The following is a 21,771-nucleotide window of genomic DNA, read 5'->3' on the forward strand; positions in this document are numbered from 1 at the left end:
CTGTATGGATTCAGCTGAGCCGTTCTACTGCAAACCACCCAGATTTCAATCAGGCTTTGATTGGATTGCAATATTTTTATTTATTTATTTTATTTCAGTAGGCTGAAAGCTTCCTCTTTGATAGCGTTGTCTGACTCTAAAGTGCTTTCATTGAGCGTCTTTAGGATCGTATGTCTGGCATATGCAGAGCTTTTTTGTTTCACTCTTTGCAAATCATCAACCCATTTTTAATATCAGCTGAAGATAATATGAATAAATACAAAACGCTGATTTCAAGTAGTGATTTTTGGACCAAAAGCAGGAAAAAAATGTACATTTTTATTTGTATCATTTAAAATGGCGTCACTGGCTACAACAACCTGTGATTGATCCTTTTTACACAGTCCTTATTGGTATGGATAGCTCTTTTTCCTTGATAAATCTAAAAAATGTTTAAAAACTTGAATTTCTTAAGTCCAAGTTTCTTTTTTGTTTGTTTGTTAATCTGAAACTTGTAAGTGTGACAAAAAAGCAAAAACAATGCAAATCTGTAAGATGTGGCAGAATCTGTCTGTGCATCTATCTGAGCCTTTCACCATGTAGGCCAAAATTCTGACTTTGTAAATACTCAAGGACTGAAAAAGAAGATATTTTTATTATTAAAAACAGCAAAACCAACAAATTTTGAAACTTTTAAATGCTTGGGGATAAACTAAACAGAAATTATATGAATGGAAAAAAAAACTAGGGTCTACTTTTTGCAGAAAGAACAAATCATCTAAATCATCGGAGATGCAAAACAAAAACCTACGGTTATTAGAAGATGAATACTTTCTGTGGGTCCTAACACTTTTCTTTGTATTTCATGAAGAAGAAATTTACTACTACTTCTAAGATTTTCTTGTAGTTTCCTTCAGTGGTTTTAGAAAGCATTTTCAATCTGAAGACATTTTGATTTGTCCGTGACAAAAGCAAAAAATCCTTCTTTGCATCAACTGGCAGCTTGAATTTTATGTGCCTGAATTTGTTGAACTACAGTCGGGGCAGGAGGCCACACAGAACTATTCCTGGGGCCGCAAATGGCCTCAAGGGCCCCACATTGGACATCCCTGCTGTAGGGGAACAAATGCCTCCCAGTGTGTGTGTTAATACTCTTTTTCTTGCTTGGGTTCATTGTTTTGTCAGCTGTTTTTCTCCGCACCCAAGCTAAGCATACTCAATTCAGCCCATCTCACCTCCACAAAATGTCTGTCAGAAGCATTTATCTGTCTGGTGGCAGAATGACCATTCAGCGAGCCGCCAAGGGGACCGAGCCTATTGTGGAGCGTCTGGTCCTCTGTAAAGCAGCTGTCCGCTGAGGTCTGCGATGGCTGTCTGCAGGATCGCCCACCGTCGCCGCTGATTCTCCCTCTCTCATTCCTCTCTCTCTGTCTCTCTCTGTGGCTCTGCCAGCAGCGCTCCGTGAGTTGGAAGCATTGATCGGTCCTGAATTGGACTGCGGCAGGCCTGATTACTGATGTCAGCGTGCGCCGGAGCATGTGGGAGCGGCGGGGCTCCGCGTGCCAAACCCGCAGCTGGAGAGAGAGGCGGGGGCGGTCGGCGGCGTTAGATTGCGAAGGCATCATGCCTACACGTACTGTACAGCTTAAAACGAGCAAGCGTCCCAACATTGTCGGCACGATCTGGATCCGTTTCTATGGCGGTGAAACCGATTTAGCGTTTTCCGAATAAACACTGTGGGGGCATTAAAGGCCAAGCCAAAGGCTTTTTTGCGTATCACACCAGTAATTTGCAGAGATTTTCATCGCTGTAGGGTTCCGTTTTTTGAAACGAGGGCAGCTGATTGAATGTTTGGATGCTTCTGTGTTCTCTTGTGACACAAGAGGGTCAGTTTATGACTTTGCGTCATGTGAGAGAGGGCGGGTTGGCGCTTGGAAGCCGCTCCGCACGCATCATTTGTTTACAGCCAGAACAGAGGCCATCATCTTTTCCACTAACAGAACAATAGCCATTTTTCCCCTTTTGCTCTGGAGACAATGAAGTGCCTTCCCGCCTTGAGAGCGACAGGCCAATAAAAAACGTAATTGGATCTGTCACTCAAACTGTGCTGCAGTGCTGTGGTGGGCAAGGCAGGTGGGTGGCGGTGGCAGATGCAGCGAGGAAGCTGGTCAACACGGAGAAAGACAGAAAAACGAGACAGAGGGGTGCCATCGTTTAGACCACAGGTGCTGTTTTTGCGCGCCACCTGCAGCAGGGGCTGGTAATAAGCAAATGTGACTGTAACTGAGAGACAGGATGCAGTTTTTCCAACTGGTTGTTGAATATTTAACTTGGTTTCATTGTTTTCTGGCAACATTAGGGATTCAAACTGATCTTTTAGAGGCAGTGGTACGAAAGTGGATTTTTTGTTTTGTTTTACATCATGTTATAATGTTATTCCCTCATCATAAACATACATGGAGTGTTGCCTTGATTCTTTCATGCATGTTTGAGAAATCCTTGAATCTCCCATGGCAACCATTCAGCTGTGAAAGGTGCCTGGGTGGACCTAGCACAGCTCCCACTCACAGCTGCAGTTTCCAAGCTTCTGAGGTTCCGCATTACACAGCAGCCCTTCCCTGTGACTCCTCCACTCAGCTCCTTCAGACTAGCCAGCAGCAATTAGCAAACACCTGATGGAACCACACATCTGCTGAGCTCATTATAGGAGCTACTTCTCAGTGAAATGCTGATAAAAACATTGCTAAAGGGTTAATAGTGGAGTTATGTTGTGATGACTTCCTGAAAGCGGAGTTTCAGAAAAAGCAGGAATTTTTAAAGAGACAGAGGCCCAATTTCAAGGCGCTGTTACAAATTCAAATTTCTTCTAAGTCATATTTCATATATATATTGTTTTTTTGTATAACAACTGATCTGTCCTTTACATGTGTCCGTAAGAAAATAAAAAAAGTGCACTTTTAATCGTGACATAACACCTTCTTAACATGTTTCCTCCTTTTTCCCCTTTTTTTTATTAAAACACGCAAATCTAGCGCTAGCAGGGGAAATGGCTCGTGGTCTTTTAGCAAAAACAAAAGAGAAATCCTACAACAACTGCGGGACAATCTGCTGTTATTTGTAGGTATTAGTGGGTCGCCGATGTGGCTTTGATGCAGCTTCACAGGAGAGCAATGGCTGCCAGATCCTCTGAAGGTCACAGCGGATATACCAGTATACTGCGTGTGCTTTTACATGTACTTCACCCATCAAATATGTTTTTTTTTTTTCTTGTTGTTGTTTGTTTTTCCCCAGTCAGGCCCAGATGATTTAATAATATCTTCCACGAAACAAAGCACAGAACATCCGCCTGTCACATTAAATCATCAGCAGATTGTTGCTTCGTGTCTGGGATGCATCGATTATGTGCGTTTTGCTCCGTGCATGTCGGCACGCCCGCGCCCACGCTTTCCTCGCATCCAGCCGTGCGTCCGTCTGAGTTTTAATGACAAGTGCTTATATTAAGAGCCGATTTATAGCCGTAGTGACAAAGAGGTGAAGCGCACAGCGGAGCGTTCGGCTCATCGAAGTTCTGCGCTGCTTTTAGGAAATGGCTTTCTCGTGTCTTTTCCATTATTAACCGGGCCGAGGAGATCTGCTCTGTCGATGCCGTCTCATCCCGTTTCTCGTATTTGTGAAGAAATGAAGACGTTTTAACTGTAACTTTGAAGTTAAAAATGAAAGAGGGCCTAGTCTGGAATTTGACTGTGTTTTGCTCTAGAAACTTTGTCTTTTCAAACCCCCCAGAGGGAAAATGTTGCACTGTGCCTTTCATCAAGAGGAAAAAAAATGCTCCTGTCCTCTTAAGCCTAAAAAAGATTTGCTTAGAAGCTGAAATCAGTTCCCAACTCAAATGAGTTTCACTTTTTTGTCTAAGCTTTTATAGGTGATCGACTTTTTTGCCACTATCCTGCCCAGGGATGGGCGATGTGGACTTAAAGTTTTATCACAATATTTTGTGGTACGATTGTGATAAAATTGACGATAAGAACTATTTATTGCTTCTTTTTTAGGTAAGTGTCTGGCTATGCATCAGAGCCCTGCAAACATAAATGTTGCTCTTAAGAAACATTCCCATTTAAAATATGCTTCTTTAGGACACCAGTCAGATAAAGAAGTGTGATTTATATCACTAAGGTGACTGCATTTAATCTTTTTTTATATATTGGTATTTATTGATACAATCATTGAACAAACAGTAGAGAAAATACTAAAACTAACAAGACTGAAAGTGCCGATCAGAGCCAGGAGGAGTCTCGGTGCTGTCAGTCAGGCTCGAGTTTATCCACCGTCATCTGTGTTCATGCTAACTAGCCTTAGCATTCAGTGCTGGCTCTGTTATGAAGAAGAAGAAGAAGAAGCATAGCAGAGCGAAAAGGGCATGGTGTGAGCAGCGTGTACACAAGGTTGATTGGCAGCGCTAAGACCCTCCTCCTGTCTGAGATGACAGAACCACCACAGGGAATTAAATCCCATGTTGTGCTGTCACGAGATGATGAAAGTTTTAAGAAATATGTTTAAAAAAAAACATATTTTTATAAAAGTTTATCTCAGTAGCGTTGATGCAATTGAGACTTTAAAGTTAAAAATGGCTGAAAAGTGTTGAATCTCTAAATGCTGTGAAAAGTTCTTAAATAAAGAATTGACGCAAGGGAGGTAAACACAAATCTGCTCCTCATTTTCCAAATCATTTTTTTTTTCTTAGTTTTTTTTGTCAATGCTGATGCGATCTCTGTGTGAGAATGCGACCGTAGTAGCCGCATCAGAAATCTGATGAAGTGCTCCTCTGCGCTATGAGAAGAGTGTGACATTTAATGGAGGTCAGCAGGTTTAAGCGATGTGTCATCCACTGTACGCCGGAGCTTATCGTCTAGCGGTGTCACGCTGACAAACACTGTTAGGCTTCCACTCAGCATAATCAGGGTCCGCACTCTGAACAGTCAGCCATGCGGGGTCAGAGCCTCGGCTGATCAATTAGCAATATGTGTCCGTTCCCCCCCCCGCACCCCCGTTCAAAGCCTCCTCATTTTGGATTCGTTATGAGAAATGGTCCCTCCGCTGCCGGCTTCTAAAGAAAGTAATTACACAGAGAAGACTCCCTATGGGGGATTAAAGCAAATGACACAGAAAACACAGCTCTTCCCCGCCGCACGTCACTCACTCGGGCTCTGAAGCCTCTTGCCTATAACCGCCTACACGGCCGTGAAGACAGGAGCTGTCGCAGTAAAGCAACGCTCGTGAAAATTAGTGGGGTTTGAAAAGGGAGAGGAATCCGAAATTTACAAGGAAGAGCCGACGCGATTTACGGGCGTGATGTAACTCGTAGCGTCGAGGGCTAAGCAAAACATACGGCTTTCGTACGGCTTCGTTGGAGACGGCGGCTGAAGAAGGCATCTGTCCTGCCAGTTTCATATAGAGACAGGCTGCAGGGAGTATTACTCATCATTACAATCTCTGCTGGCAGCCTATTTTCATCACATTACACTTGTATAATGAAGCGTCCTCGGGTTCTCCGTGCGGTTTACCATTAGCACCAGCCGCGGGCATTCATCCAAGTCGCTTTATTGAACCTTTTACACTTAGTTTACTGTGTAATTAATACATTACTGCGCAACAATACATGTAGTGGAAAACATGGCCGTGATGCAGTTCAGATGTCTCTGGGAGTTGCGGTCCATTTGATGTTGGGGGGTTTTTTTAAGACGGTGCCGCTCGCTCTCTGACTTTTGATGACATTCACAAGTTCATCTAGGTAATGGAAAGCACCGCTGGGTCTGTCGGAGCCTCACGGCGCCGCTCCTTTGATGCTTCGGGTGGCCTTGATTCTGTGGGTCGCGCTTAAGGGTTCTTACCTCCCTGTATGGATGAAGCAAGTGGCCATGAAAATTATCAAAGGCACTCTGTCAATAAGATGAAAGTACTTTTAAAATGCCTTTCTTTTATATTTTACTAATGTAAAGTAATCAATTAGTAGGTAGGTAGGTGTGCCTAATCACCTAGTTGCACAATGTGACCAGGTAGAAGTGTGTTGGTAGGTAAATAGGTACATAGAGGCAGGTGGAATAATGAAAAATCAATTTAAAAAATAGAAAATTGTATAAAATATAGACTCAAAATATAAAGAAAAATGAATAAAAATGGCAGCTCTAGAGCTTTGTTATATTTTACTTTGAATAAAGAGTAATCAATTGGCAACAAAATATTTTCTTCAACAGGATTATTATATATTCTGCTGTGGCATGCAATCCTTTACTATGGTAACCACCTCTAGTTTGTTATTGGTCTTCAAAATGGGAAATGTCATTATGCTGCGATCTGCAAAAGACATAGGAATTAGGAAAAAGAAAACGAAAATCCATTCCAAGGAAGGAGAAATGGAAGGATGGAAGGAAGGAAGGCAAATGAATAAAATCTCCCTCTCCAGAACTCTAAAGTTGCACCGCTGATAGTGGCAGCGTCTTGGAGCAGCTCAGTTCAATTTGTTCAGATTTGTTCTTTTTTTAGACTTTTGTTCACATTGTATTTGGTTGAGGCGTTGTTGCATGTTTGGACAATTATTCCCTCCGGTGTCGGATGCTGCGCAGCTTTTTGACTGTCCTACAGTCGTTATGATGCATAACCGTGATAACAAGGTGCTTTACAACTGGGTGCAGCGGATTAGCATCTCAAAATCTCAAATAATGCCGGAGCTACAACCCCAAAACCCGGAGGAGTTGAAAACGGGATTTCTTGAATGCAGAGCAGTGAGAAAAGGAGAAAGTTCAAACCATCGATCACATCGGTCAAGGATTCAATGTGTGTCTCAAATGTCTCTCTGCCTGGCTTTCTGACCACACTGCCAAGCAGAGATTGAAAGAGGCGCGGCAGGAGCAAATGGAGTGGATTAGCAGTGCTTGCCAAGAACTAATGGTGTAATCTAGGGCACATTGCTGTGAAATGTTGTCTCTGCTGTGCGGATATTAAACTGTTGGCATGTCAAATTACATGACAAATGAAATATTACCTTATATCATGAACTGTTGTCCGTCGTCACATAGAAATGGGTAACCATGACATGATACAGTGTTCTCCTCAGGTGAATTTGTGTTTTAAAATCACACCACCAGCTTCTTTTTCCCACTACTTCAGAGACATTCACTCTCAGTGTCCTTGGACAATAAGGTGCCTTTTGTACCTTATGTGATGTCATCACATATTCCATGTTCTTCGTCTAGCACCATTGCATATTGGGAAAACATTCAGTTGTGATGGCGCCATGTTTTCCCTGAAATGAATAACTGTGGGTCTGTTTTCACATTGGTTGTCGCTGCCTCAGCTACATGTTTTAGCAGGTTTTAATGTGGCAAAGACTCTCAAGTACTTGGATTGTCTCTGGTGGTACTCTGGAGACAATTTAGTCTCAACACAAAAGCTTAGTGACTGCCAAAAAGATGAGTTGTTCAAGAACACTGATCTTGGTTTCCAATGGAAACGGCTCTAAAGAAGAGCTTTGGGGAGGACTATGTCCAGAACTTCAAATAGAAATCAAATTGGATGGCTTGGTAGTTGCTGCTTGCTACTAGCTAACCTTTTAGCTCAGAATAAGGATGTGGGTATGACAACAAATCCGATGCAAAATGTGTAGCTTTTTGCATTTTACGGATTCAAACACTTAGGAACTTGTTCACAAACGGCAGTTATATTTTACAATGTGTGCAAAAGTATTTATTAATGACAATTTTATGTTTGTAGCGCTTTATAAGAGGCTGCATCAAAGTGCTTTACAGCAAACTCGTGACTATAGACATGGACAAAAACTCTCCTTTTGTTTCTAACTTGGAATTTTTAAAAGCTCCATTTCTGTGTGAGGAAAAAAGAAACTAAAAATAAAAACATATCCTTCAATCAAGCAAATGATACAAAGTGAAAAACTCCAACTTTTATTATATTATTTCTTTACATTTCTGTCAGTGTTACTTAGAATTTTGAAAAGTTTGATTTGTGTGTGGGGACAAAGGAACTGAAATAAAACCATATCCTTGAATCAAGCAAATAGTCAAACAAAGTAGAAATTTTCAACTTGTATTGTGTTTCTTTTTTAAATTTCTGTCAGTGTTTCCAGAAACCTTGGTTTTCAATAAGGGAGCTCTTGTTGTAAAAAGCTCGAGAAGGCCTTCAGTCTTTATTTGTGTGTGTCTCTTTCAGGAACAAGGTAAAATCGGCGTGACGTTTAACATCGGGACAGTGGACATAAGCGTCAAGGAGTCAAACACAGAGGTAAACGACGGCAAGTACCATTTGGTTCGATTCACGAGAAACGGGGGCAATGCGACCTTGCAAGTGGACAACTGGCCGGTCAACGAGCACTTTCCCTCAGGTACATCGTTTATCATTTGTCTCGTAACATAAAAGTGATAGTTCTATACAGCCTAAGAATCACTGGACACCATCTATTTTTTTAAATTTATTTTCAAGGGCGGTCAACATTTGAGTTGACAGTCTGGGAGGCTAGCGGTCACAAAATGCTTGTTTGACAAACTATGACTCAAAATACGTCAGTCCTTTCACGCTACCATACCTGAGTGGATGGGGGTGGGAACACTCTGAGCCAGGATCCTTTGTCTTGCAAGAGGCATTAACTGTGCAACATTTGGCCAGCTCAATACGAAAACAGGGATTCAAAGGCACCCAGAGGCATTTTGGTCGATGGAGAGGCGAGAAGGAGGTGGAGGCAGAGAACCTAGGGTGGCCTGTTGGCCAGATAACACCACTGCCTCCCTGTATCTCTCATTCCCAGGTCAGCAGAAGCGGCACGGCAGCAGAATACAAATAGGCTCATCAAACAGAACCCGCTCCGTTTGGAGGTCTGGGAACTCTGCTTCTCTGTAGCAGATACCTGTGTGCTGCTCTCCAAGTGAGGAGAGACTGACAGAGTGGAAGGACGAGAAGAAAAATCTCTTCCTGCTTCCACTTGAGTCCGGTAAATTGGACTGACTCTCTTCAATTTCTGTCTTGAAGTCGCCCAACTTTCAGAAAGCTACATTGTTTCCTTCTTTCATGTTCTCCAATTTAGATGGCGTGATATAAGATGGCACAAACTTCCTTGACTATCTTAGTAAAATAGTGGCATAAAGGCAAGATTGCAGTCGCTTTGGTTGTGTTGTTCTACCAAGGAATGGTGCAGTCATAAACTGAAATATATCAGGTGCACACTCGGCCAAAATCAAACAGAAAAACCGCAGAATTCTGAAAAGATAGCAAATCTGAGTTGACCATTTTAGCCCCCACATGATGCTCCCAGTAGCATGTCTTCACCAACCACAGAACTGCTTCCTTTCTTGGCGCAACCTGGCATGCCGGGTGGTTTTGGTTCAGAGCCAGCGCAGGTGACGCTAATCTCTTCTGTCTCGGGCTTTCTTTTGCTTTTGGCTGTTTTTCGCTTTTAGTTGACCAGATGACTTCAGACAGGTTTCATAACTCCATTCCAGCCTGAGTAATGGGGCAAAACGATGAAACAAACCAATGCATTGTGGAGTCAAAAGTAACATCAACAAATTAGAGTTATAGAAGCGTGCTGGTGGTATTTTTTCTTTTCAACATTTTACTAAAGCACATTTGCTAGAAGGTCAAAAAACTGTTCTTTACCTGTTTTAAGCAAGAAATTAACACTAAGTACTTTTGTAAATAATGACACTTTAATGCAAAGTTGGCACTTTTAATGGACTTTTAATACAACTTTTACAGCAACTTTGCATTAAAAGTATCATTATTTAGCGAATGGCACTTTATGAGAACAGTCATAAACATTCATAAAGACTCCTTCATGTTCATGACGAGTGTTATGTCATGTTTATGACAGTGTCATGTCAGTTTTATGTACACTCAGTCAAATAAAGTGTTACCAGACAGACATATTCATCACTGGTGTATCATGTAGATATAACTTTCATATTTCACCAAATTTTACTATCATTAGCCAATCGGGGATATTTTTTTACCCCTGGATGTTACAAAGATCTCATTTCTGTCTACCAGTTGTTGTGCTCAGGCAATCAAAAGTGTCGCAGTTGACTTCTGCACCGATCCTAAGTGTTGGTAATAAAGCTGCAGGAGCCCTCAGTGCCCTTCCCTGCTTCCACCCTATAAAAGTCTTCTCCTCACATCTTGTGAGTAATTGCATATTAGAGTCCAGGCTCATGCTTTCTCTAACTCCTAATGCTTTACTCAACGGGAATAGCGGCCAAAATGCTCCAGTATACAAAGTATAAAAGTAGAGAGGTGAAAATTTTACTTTTTGTGCCAACACTGTGGATTCTGCAAAAGATCAGTTCAAGTCAGACAACATTCAGATTTAAACAAACTTTTCTTTCACTTCTTTGGTATCATTTTTTTTTTATAACTTCATTAGGTTCACATCTTGTTTAGAAACATCCAAAGACCAATCATTTATATTTCATTAAATGAATTTTTAAAGCCAGGATCTGGGACAATGTGTGAGCATCAGTTAGCAGATAGGAATCAGTTTTGCGAATACATACAAATACACAGTATAAAAGCAGAGAACAACTTTAGCTTTTTTGCCATGCAACTTATTTTTGATTATAACCACAGGTAATAAATAAAGATGAATTTTAAATTTTTTGATGATGTAGTTTGCAGTGGTGCTGCCAGGACCAAGACTACGGTGACAAATTATTCTAACACGATAGAGGAAGTATATTAAAAGCACATTTACACCTACCGTAGTTTGGTGTACACAGTTTATGTGATACATTTCTAAAAGTTTGTACAATGGTTGGCAAATAAGCTCGATAAGATATTTACTGTACGTTAGATTTATTTCCCTGCTGTGCCCGATAAGACAGTCTGAGAGCGTACATACGCCTCAGCTTCTGTTTTCATTAGTACGTCAGCAGTTCAGAGAGAAACAGGCGTTCGAGTTTTGACAACATGTGCAGCGTTGACAAATTGGGAATATCAGCATTATGAAAAAATAGATGGAATCGCTTAAACACTGTCAAGACAGAGCGAAGACAGCAAATGCAATAAAGTGAAGATTGAACGTTTTGTAGATTATAGAAAAGCAAAGTTTATTAGCTAAAGTCGGTGTTCAGCAGGCCAATAAGTAGGAAGAGCAGCAAAAACAAGAAGCATTTCTTAAGAATAGAACAAGAAAGGTAACAAGTGCTTTGGATATAAAAATGGTCTTTACTGAATATATTTGTATCATTTTTGTTGAGAACATTCTCATCACATTCATCACACATTGGTAATCTACACACACAAACCAAATAAAATTAGTTGGTATGATTTTATATGGGTAAAGAAACTGGAATGACAGAAAATAAATACTGGACATACTTAAAGACATCTGCATGGAGAAACTAGTCACAAACATTACTCTGGTGTGAATTTGACCCATTATTCCACTCAGATTGTCTCATTTGGAAATCCATACTTGTTTACTCTTTAAACTTTTACCAAGAACATCCCAGTACAATCTTCCTACTTTCAGTGTTATGAAGGACCAAATGCTATAAATCAGCCTCCACCATGATGCTTCTACCTGTAAACCTTTGGTGTTTTTTGGGGTGATTTGTAGAACTATTCTTCCTCTGAACGTGGTGTGTGGAGTGACGCCCAAAGAGTTCAGCTGATCTGACGACGCTCTCCCATTATTTCACTGTCTGAAGCAAAATCTTCTTTCAGCAAAACTTAAACACGCCTAACCATGCATTTTCTTCAGCAGTGGAGGGGTGCGCAGTGAGTGTACATAAAGGATTTTGTGTTTTTTTATTAGCTTCTTACGTGAAGAAACTATTTGCCTACTTGTACCTGGGCATATTTTGCTCTAAAACACGTGTCAAACTCAAGGCCCGGGGACCAAATCTGGTCCGTCTGACCTTTTTTTTCTAGCCCTCAGATTTTTCACAAATCTGCAAAATTCACACAAAATCAAAAAAAAAACTTTTCTGAGTTTTACTGCTGATTTTTCTCCAAATTGGCCAAAAACATTGGATTTAAGTGACATCAGCCTTACTTGATGCGGCTTTATTGTCCATGACTGCTATGGCGGTTAATAAAAAGTCACAATTAACATCATACAGTAGCGCAAATATTGTAAAAATTCCTCACAAATAATTCTAGAAAATCTGTTATTTTCAATTTTTTTTAAAACTGCAAAAACAACCACAATATGCTGGAGGGACTGATCAGTGTGAAAAGATGTTCAATATTATTTAATTGTAAGAAACACTTATTGAATACTGAAAAATATGTCTATTTATTGATATTTTAGCAGTTTAATGGGTCTTATCAAAACACCGGCCCTTTAAGAACATTCAGATTTTTGATATGGCTCAAAAAGGAAACAGGTTTGACACACCTGCTCTAAAATAGCTATATGGGGATGCTATTGAAATTGCGAGGAGATTGCAGTTGAGTGCATTACTTATTATTTTCATGGGGAAAATTGTAGCTGAGGTTTTTGTATCTTACTGAATCTCTTGGACAGCTTTTGCTCATCATTTCAGGTCTTACTGTCAGAAATCTTAAGAGGTGGTGAAATCATTTTTCTTTCCTCAGTTATTATCACTCCAACGACTCTCACCACAACATTCAGAATTTTAGAAAATGTGGCAACCAAACAGTATAACTATTTTCTTTTTTTTTTACTGTCATCAATCATAACAATATACAACACTTTGGTAAAGAGAAACCGTTAAACAGGCCACCATTGGATCAAATTATCAATCAATTCTTATTCCGTGCTGTATCTTGCCTTCTTTGTCAAAACTTCTTTTGTGGACTGATTTGTTTGTATCAGTCGATTACTCGGAGTCGTTGCCAAGATCTGGTGTGAATTTAGCATCTAAATTTAATTGCTGGGGAATAAAACGTTTATTGTAACCTTATTTTATTTGATGGAAAACACGACAGGAGACTAATATCCACACTGTTGATGTTGAGCCATCTGTGCTCCCGAGATATCGAGATTTTATTAGCGCAGTCGAACGCAGGGTGACATTCACACAGCGGTTTCCCAACATAAAAATAGAGCCCTTTAATGCTTTTTGTATTAAGAAATCGGAGTCCTCAGCAGCGCCGCTCATCCGTACAACAATATCCCCAGCTCTGATCCCATACAGGAACGTTTCCGTCATGCTTTCGGAAGGAGAGGGGGGGGCTTACGCCTGCGTGTGGGCGTTGGATTTGCGTGAGTGTTGACTGCTTTGTCTCTTCCTTTTCTCTAATTATTCTCTCCCCCCCCCCTCTGTCGGAGCCCTCTCAGATCTCTGTTCTTCTTTTTCCTCTTTTCTTTTCCTCCATCCGTGTTTTCTCCTCCTCCTTCCAGTCGCAGCTCATCACGGGTTTCGCATCTCTCCCACAGTCCCGTGTACTTGTGTGACAGCCCACATTCCTGCAGGGGCTCGCCTTTTGTGTAGTGAGAGGGCTCCAATTTCCTTATATAACATTCAGAATCGCTGTACTCTTTGATTACACGGTCTCAATTTATTTATTTTTTTCGTGCACGAGTTTGAATCTTTGAATCAAAGAATTACAAGATCCAACTGGGCAGAAATTGCACATCGCCCTTTTGCCTTGAGCTGGCTGCGGTTCACGCATTGTCTCAGATGAATGGCCATTAGCCTAACTACTCAGTCAGTGCCTGAGGGAAGCTACGTCTTTCTGGGTGTGTGTGCGGGTGTGTGCGTGCGCGTTTCATCGCTCGTGGCGCGTGCTAGCTAGTTAGCCGTAGCAGCAACAATCCCACTTTCATTTTAAAACACATACGTGCGATTCTACAACCTGACACAGACATCAGACGATCTTTTTATTTTTCTACAATCACAGTGATGGAGAAAAACGAACAATTCCTCATGAGCGAGACAAATCCCAGGGTGTCCGTGGGCCAAACGCGGTTAGCCCCATCTGAAACACCATCTTTTGATTCTTTTTGCTCTGAGCCCTAATTTATTCCTGCAACAACATCTGAAGATGACCTGAAAAATGCTAAATAACAAAACAAACACACATACCAAAAAAAAAAAAACAACGGTTTTGATATAGTAGAAAACATTCGTTGGCGTAGGGCAGAAAAAGCAGACGCGGGTGAACTGATGGAGAGAAATGCAATTGTGAATGAGGAAAAAAGTAGATGGATGACAGCAGTTGAAGAGGCTTATATCACCCGAGATGAGTGCGGCGGGCTGATTGCTGAGACACAGAGAGGGAGAGAATGAAGGAGCGGAATACGACTGGATGAGAAAAAAAGAACGAGGATGAATGACCTGAGGATGAGGACAGGGAGAGAGAGGGAGAGAGAACCAGCGGTGAAAGTCCGGTGTAGATTACAGAGAACCGGGTGGGGATTCATAAACAGTGGCTAGCTGCAGATTTGAGTCTTTTTTGGGACAGTATTAAATACACTCAACGTTCGCCTCCTCCCTTAAAAAAAAAATGAAATAAAAAAATTCCAGGAGCCTGTCACTGTAGACATTTTCACCGTTCTGATGTGCTCTCGGCTCTGGCCCCCGTGATGGAGCCCTGCTGATATCAGTCTGGCAAACAAACTGAGTAGAACGAAGCGGCAAATCAGCAGATGACTGTCGCCCTGCCAGTGTTTGTGCTGACTGAATGGCTGCCACCGACAGGAATAAAAAAAAAAAATAAAAAAAAAAGCTAAACATTGTTTTGGCTGGGAGAAAAAAAATGGTGAAGGCATGCAGGAGGGTGGAAATAGGTACAAGCGAAGTGTTTATGTACATAAATCTTATTAAACATAAGGGAAATAGGTTATTAGAGGATTAAAGAGGTTAGCTCAGTTCGAGCATATGCACGCTGAGATACTACGTCACTCTGGAGAAGAGCAAATTTCTAATTAATCTTTTGCACATATCGCTGTTGAAATGAAAAAAACAAAACAAAAAACAAGTTGCCACGAGAGAAAATGTTGCATATGGGTGTTATTCTAGCGGCAGCATGGGTGTGAGCTAATAAACATGACTAGAAATGAAGGCTTCAATCTAATAATTGAAGCTAGTCCTGATTGGAATAGAAATATAACAAAATGCTTCACCATTAAGGCAAAGACCTTCTTTTATATCAGACTCAGCTCCTTCAAACTAGCCAGCAACAATTAGCAAACACCTGGTGAAACTGCACATCAGCTGAGCTCATTATACAGGCTACTTCTCAGTAAAAACGTAATGAAAGAGTTAATAGAGGAGCCATGTTGTGATGGCTTTCTGAAGGCGGAGGTTCAGGAAGAGCAAAAGTTTTTAAAGAGACAGAGACCATTTTTCCAACTGAATGTAACACAGTGACTTGATTATGCTATAAAATGCCACATTGTGGCTGGAATATACATAATACCTCTCCTTCAGTCAAAGGTAATACTGAGCTCATTTTGTTGTCTCTTATTCGCCATCTTTTAATGTCAAAAGTTGATAAAAGTGTTTCTGAAGAACAACCTGACCACAAAACAATGAAGCTTGAAAGGCAGACAGATTTTTATGATCAACAATAAACCTTTATTGGCAAGGTTACCCAGTGTGGAGTCACCTCTGGAAAACTAAATATTAAATTGACAAACTATAGAGATTTTTTTCATTAGGTGGACAATTAGCTTGTGGTGTATTCATTACCGAAGAACCGTCAACCTCATTAATCACTTGGAACAGTGATAGAGCTGTACCTGGGACTGTTGCCATTAGCAATCCGCGACAAGCTCATGGATTCTTCTCTCAGGTTCGGGGTTGAGAGGACACTTTCAAGTAGCTAAGAAGAGAGAGAAAGAGAGAGAGAGAAGAAAAATGAAAAGTCTGCTGCATTAATATCCCAACTTTCCCGTTCGCCTTCTGATTTCACTTCCAACCATAATGGCTTCCTCTGTGGCCCTTGTCCAGAGGAGAGTGTATTTGGCTGCCACCTGAAACCTGCCTGAGATCAAAGGAAGGAGGAGGGAGTCCTGCACGTAGCTGATTAACCTGCTGGCACACTACTGGCAGAGTCCTTTAGCTCCCTCAGCTCCCTCGCAGCCATAATCACGCTCCTTCCCAGCTGGATATAAACGGAGCAATTGGCTAGATTTTCCTCTGAATATAAAAAAAAAAAAAAAGGGGGTCAGGCAGGAAGGAACGCTGCGGCTTTATGTGATTGCGTCGCGTTCCCAGCCAGGTGTAATTTATTGTAATGAAGGCAAATATCTGAACTGCGCACCGGGTGGGTGTGAGGACGAGCAGAATACGATATGCGGCTCCCTCCCCAGACACACACGTAAAGTTAACATTCACCGCCTAAATCACTTGAGACAACACCACACGCTGCACAGTTATGAAACCATGTTAATATACCATGATGGGTTTCCGTTCCTTTTTTTTTTTTTTTTATTCTCGCCAGGTTACTGGCTGACGTCATGCTGTCATCTATATTTCTTTGTGGGCTCTTTGTGTCGTTTGAAGACAGACTTCCACGTCTCAATCCTCCGCTCTCCTGCCATTGTCAAACAAAACGTGGCACACACGCAGTGGGGGAAGGTGTTGCGCCTGAAATACTACAAAGTTCTCACACACCACTTCCTCTCCAAAAGGTGGTTTATTATATTTATAATTGACTTATTGTAACCCTTGACGTTTGTAGCAGTTCTCATGTTACAACCACAAACTTTAGTGTTTTATTTCGTTTTGTTTTATTGGAAATCTATATAATAGGCTTGAAGTCTGTAAGCTGTGACTCGGAGTCAAATGTGGCCCTTATTGCCCTTTTGTGGGCTATATATTATTTTTTGTTTTTGTTTTTTTAAAGAGGAGACATTATGTAGCATTAACGTTTGTGAGCTCTATATCATATTAGAATTCCCTCATCCAAAAAACCCCTGGAGTGTTGCTTTGATTCTTTAATGTATGTTTGAATCTCCCCTGGCAACCATTCGAGATGCCTTAACACTTATTATCACAAAGCTCCGCCTATGTCCATGAAGCTCCTCCCCCATTCAGCTCCTTCAGACTAGCCAGCAGCAATTAGCAAACACCTGGTGGAGCTGGGTGTCTGCTGAGCTCACCATACAAACTACTTCTGAGTTCAAAGCTCCTAAGAATGGTTGTAAACGGCCTGAAGGAGGAGCATTGTTGTGACGATGTGCTGAAGGCAGGACCTTCTTAAAGACACAGAGGCCCAATTTTAAGGCGCCAAATTACAAAGTCAAATTTCTTTTTAGTCATATTTGATATATGCATCATTTTTATAACAAATGGAGGAAACACAGTTAATAGATTGTTCTATAAAATGGCACCATGTGGAGTTTACATGATGCTGTTCTTTCAATCGAACAGTGCAATTGTAAAAATAGTAATTTAAAGATAACAAAAAGGCAAAAGTTGACTGCTTTGTGTTTCTTTGTCATTAGGTTACAAACTTTATACTTTTTTCTTAACTTTGGATAAATCCACGATGTTCAAGAAAATTTATTCTTTCAAAAACAGGACAAAAGTGTTTTTTTTTTATTATTATTGTAGTGGTTAAGACCCCTTGGCACCCCCCCTCATGATGCTGCCACCATGATGATGTACAGTTTTAGTTGTTTGCTACACGTTGCTTTGCATGTAGGTGGAAAAACTTTTCATTTTGATCTTATCTGATTAAGGTGCGATGCTTGTCCCAAACTCCAAACAGACCTTCAACGTCTTTCTTTCAACACTGGGAATCTTGTTACCATCAAATGAGGCTGAAAACACATGCACGCCACACTTTTCAGAGTTTACTTCTAAAAGCTATCAAAAGCCACGCGTCCTTTTCAGTTGATTCAAACCCTGAAATGTATCCCAGTGGGATACATTTCAGGGTTTGTGGTCGGAACGTGAAGAGTGTGAAAAAATGTAAGGGGCTATAAATACTTACAACATGTTAGCTGTGCTCTGGAGAGAAGCAAGTATGGCAGAGTTTTTTAAAACATTTTTTTTATTATTATTCTTTACCCCAAAAGACCTCCCACTAAGTCAGTAATGATCTCATTTGTATGCATTGTCCTCTTGAAATCTGTGCCACTGTGGGATCCCAACCCCAATGGGTTTGCCATACTTAGAATTACCACTTTGCTCCCCTAACGTTGCCCTCCTTTCCTCTCAAAGCTCCATCCGTCCAAACGACGAGTCACACAAAACCGTTTGCTGCCCTCTTGAAATCTAAAAAAAAGCAGATGGTGTCCAGTAGGAGAATTAGTGCTCACAAATAACTAAATTTTTACCTCTCATAAAGCCGGTTAAGTTTTGTTTGTGCTTCATTTATCTGCTATTGTGAATTTATGATGTATTTGCTGTTTTTACTCTTTCCTGCAGGTGATTTTCTGCTTTTGTTTCATGCATATGATGTGTAATTCTTTGAATGTGGAGTGTTTTAAACAAATGTAAAGCTTAAAGTTCAACTAAATTGTGGAAAGCAAAAAAAAAAAAAAAAACAACCTCCTAAAGCTTTTCTAAATCATTCTAAACGCAGCTAAACCTCATCATAAACCACTGTATAAATGTTTGTTGTCTGTTGCCAACTGTTTCAAGCTGTTTGTTAAACTCTCGAACTCCAAAGGCAACAGCGACATTGAGCGCTATCAAATGGCAAATAAGAAAATCCCGTTCAAATATACCCGGCCAGTAGAGGATTGGCTTCAGGAGAAAGGTAAACCTTTATTTAACTTCTAGAATGTTTCTTTCTTTAATTTTTTTTCCAGCCATTTCATCGGCTTGCTCCCTTTCAACCTCCGAGAATGAGAAAACCATCCCTTAAACCCCTTAAAAAATCGATAAAATAAATCACTTTTATGTGATTTTTTTTTTAACCCCTCGTTTTTTGTTTTTTTTTACCATCATCACCTTTTTTTTTTTTTATCTTGTCCAATCATGGTGTCCAGTTAAAGGGACTGCGACAGACAGATCAGATGCTCTTGATCACATTGAATTTGACTGAGAGGAGGCATTAGCTCTGCAGCTACAGTAGGGTGATTTTTTGGAGAGGAGGCTTAACTCCTCTGACTCAAAACCTCCACAGTGTTTGAGAATAAACTAAGCAGCTGGCATATCCCCCCCTGAAAACTTCCCTAATAACAGGAGTGTATGTGTGGGGGTAAGAGGGGGATCCTCTCTGCTGTAATTTATCTTCATGTACTTATCACACAAAATGGAAATCCAGCCTATTTTGATAATGGAGAGATAATTGGAGGCTTTCTGACAGCGGAGTGTCACGGCGCGAGTTCCAAGGTGCGCCGCCGCCCGACAGAGCCGTGCTTACTAATCCCTTGGATTGTCGAAGCTGGCCTCTCGTCTGTCTTAAACACACACACACACACACGTGTGGGTGGATGTCGAGGGAGCCCGCTCTCCTCCCTCCCCCCACCACAACGCGACCTTCTCGCGCTACGTAATGCCACTATAAACTGCCTTTTTAAAATTCACAGCACATAAACGTCTTAACCTTTTCATAAAGTCCCTTTAACAACCACTAAAAACACTGACAGGTTTTGGGAGACAAAAAAAAATAAAGAAAATATCCCATTACTGCTGCATGCATGGCTCCACACGTGTTATTTCATTCTCTGTGATATGAACGCCACCCCCCACCTCCACCCACCACGCCCCGTCTCCCTCCATACCTAATGTGTTCTGTGCTGTATAGCAAACATAGTGGAGCAAAGCTTGCAGTGTTGCTAGTCTGTGAATTGCACAAATGAGAAATGTAATTATGGTTCTTGTTTTGTGGAAGTTCCATGCATTTCAATTTCATAATTAATGCATGAGCAGTGTGTTTTGACTGTAATATTTAGCCGTCGTCTAATCAAATTCGCACGACACATTAGGACTCATTTTGTCGTTATAACACGCCAAAGCCCGTGTATGTATTTATTCATCATTTCCCCGCACAAAGTCCGGCGTTTAGTCGGGAATATATTATCCATGGAGTAAACTTTCCAGCTCATTTTTTAGATGTTACTTTCAAATGTGCATGTTCTCCATTTAAATGTGTTTATAGTATTGTAGGAGGGCGAATGGTTATTTAGCTCTGCTACTTGCTTTGAGTAAATGTGCAGTTCGTTTTCAGCATTTAGAACCTAATTTAATTGTGAACTGAAACAATACATTGCTTTACATAAGCATTTTTTTTGAATCACTGTAAATCATGTACAAATGTTGCACTTAAAGGTAATTTCTGTTGTTTACTGAACAACTTTTGTGGGCTCTCTGTCAAATTGCTCCATCGCCAACTTTGTACCCAAGCGTCTCCATTAAGTTCCTTCCTATTTCCAATTCAAACCCGAAAGCTTTGTACTTTATACTTTGCACAGGTCTGTCTTAAGGTGTGTAATAGTTAATTTCTTCCTTGTAAATTAGTATTCTTATCAATATATACAGTTTATATCAATATATATATGTTATTTTTGAAACTTCTGTTTTTAATCAATTGGGATTCGGATTCTTGTTTGAGTCAATTGACGGTACAAACCAGACATAATAGATTTTCACCCATAAGCAAAACATATCATTCATGCTATTTGTTGCGTAACTAAAGACAAATATACAAACAGACTTACTTCACTAAACCTTCTTGATGTTGAAGTACCATGTTGTTGATTTTTGTACCTGAACATTTTTAGTGTACGACGACCAAATCTAAAAATGTATAAACTGGCGAAAGGGCGAAGAGACAGACACCCCTATGTCTTGCATTAGATACCTTTCTTGTTTGCCTCTTCACCCTTTTCCTCTTCTTCCTGTCCCAGGCCGGCAGCTGACAATCTTCAACACCCAGGCCACTATTTCTATCGGAGGAAATGACCGAAAGCGGCCCTACCAAGGCCAGCTCTCCGGCCTCTATTACAACGGCCTCAAGGTTCTCAACATGGCCGCGGAGGGCCACCCTAACATCAAGGTGAACGGGAGCGTGCGGCTCGTGGGAGACGTGCCCACCAGCCGTGGTGCGACGCGCACCACCACGTCGATGCCTCCGGAGATGTCCACCACCTTCATTGAGACCACCACCACGCTGTCCACCACAACCACCCGCAAACAGCGCTCGCCACCATCTATTCAGGTACAGCTCTTTTTCAGACTAATGAAGGTGTACGTGGTGAGGTGTTGCGTTTTAAATCGGTTCCCAAGCGTTCCCAAGTGCGGGAGGCTAACGCTAGCATGTGTGGAAGCTGCAGCAGCTGATAATGCTCTTCCTTGACAACATTGGCTGTTAGAGTGGAAAAAAGATACGTTCAAAATCCAGGATGGACATCCACAGAAGAAATTGATGTGTAGAAATATGCAAACGTATGTTGCGTTAAAACTAGTGCTGTCGACGTTAACGCGTTAATATTAGTAATGCAGATTAATCGCATCACCTATTTTGGCCTAAAAGCCTTTCTCCCGCAGAGGATTACCTGAAATGAAATCTGCACGTTACACAGTCTCGTACTGCGGTCAACAATGCAGAGTGACAAACACAAGTGAAAAGATGTTTGCTCAGCGGTAAATTTTGCTTTAAAAAACACAATGGTTAGAGCAGGTACTGTAGACATTGGTGTGTCTGTGTCCGTCCAGATTTCAAATCCCGTCCTCAGCTCCTTAGCTGCTTGTCTTTCGCCCTTTCTCTCAAATTATTGTCAAATAAAGTCCACTAGTACCAAAGAAATTCTTTTAAAAAATAACATCTTGTTGAAATTTTTTTTATGAAACCAAGGTAGTAGCAATGATGAATTATCCTTCCACCAAACCACAGCCAGCTTATAGTTAGCATTTCTAAATT

The 21,771-nt window shown here is 41.0% G+C and overlaps 1 protein-coding gene across 10 annotated transcripts in view; it reads left to right on the forward strand.

The window, feature by feature from the left end:
- Positions 1-21,771, forward strand: part of nrxn3b (neurexin 3b) — a 424,389-nt gene that overhangs the window by 361,142 nt on the left and 41,476 nt on the right. For 8 of the 10 annotated variants that reach the window (XM_032584566.1, XM_032584568.1, XM_032584558.1 and 5 more), the window contains 3 exons: positions 8,200-8,371; positions 18,574-18,663; positions 20,759-21,069. In XM_032584566.1, the coding sequence (XP_032440457.1) occupies positions 8,200-8,371; positions 18,574-18,663; positions 20,759-21,069 (573 nt within the window). The remainder of the gene's footprint in view (positions 1-8,199; positions 8,372-18,573; positions 18,664-20,758; positions 21,070-21,771) is intronic. The other 2 variants (XM_032584563.1, XM_032584564.1) reach the window with 1 other exon arrangement.

Source organism: Xiphophorus hellerii, chromosome 15, assembly GCF_003331165.1.
Source record: "Xiphophorus hellerii strain 12219 chromosome 15, Xiphophorus_hellerii-4.1, whole genome shotgun sequence".
Taxonomy (NCBI): domain Eukaryota; kingdom Metazoa; phylum Chordata; class Actinopteri; order Cyprinodontiformes; family Poeciliidae; genus Xiphophorus; species Xiphophorus hellerii.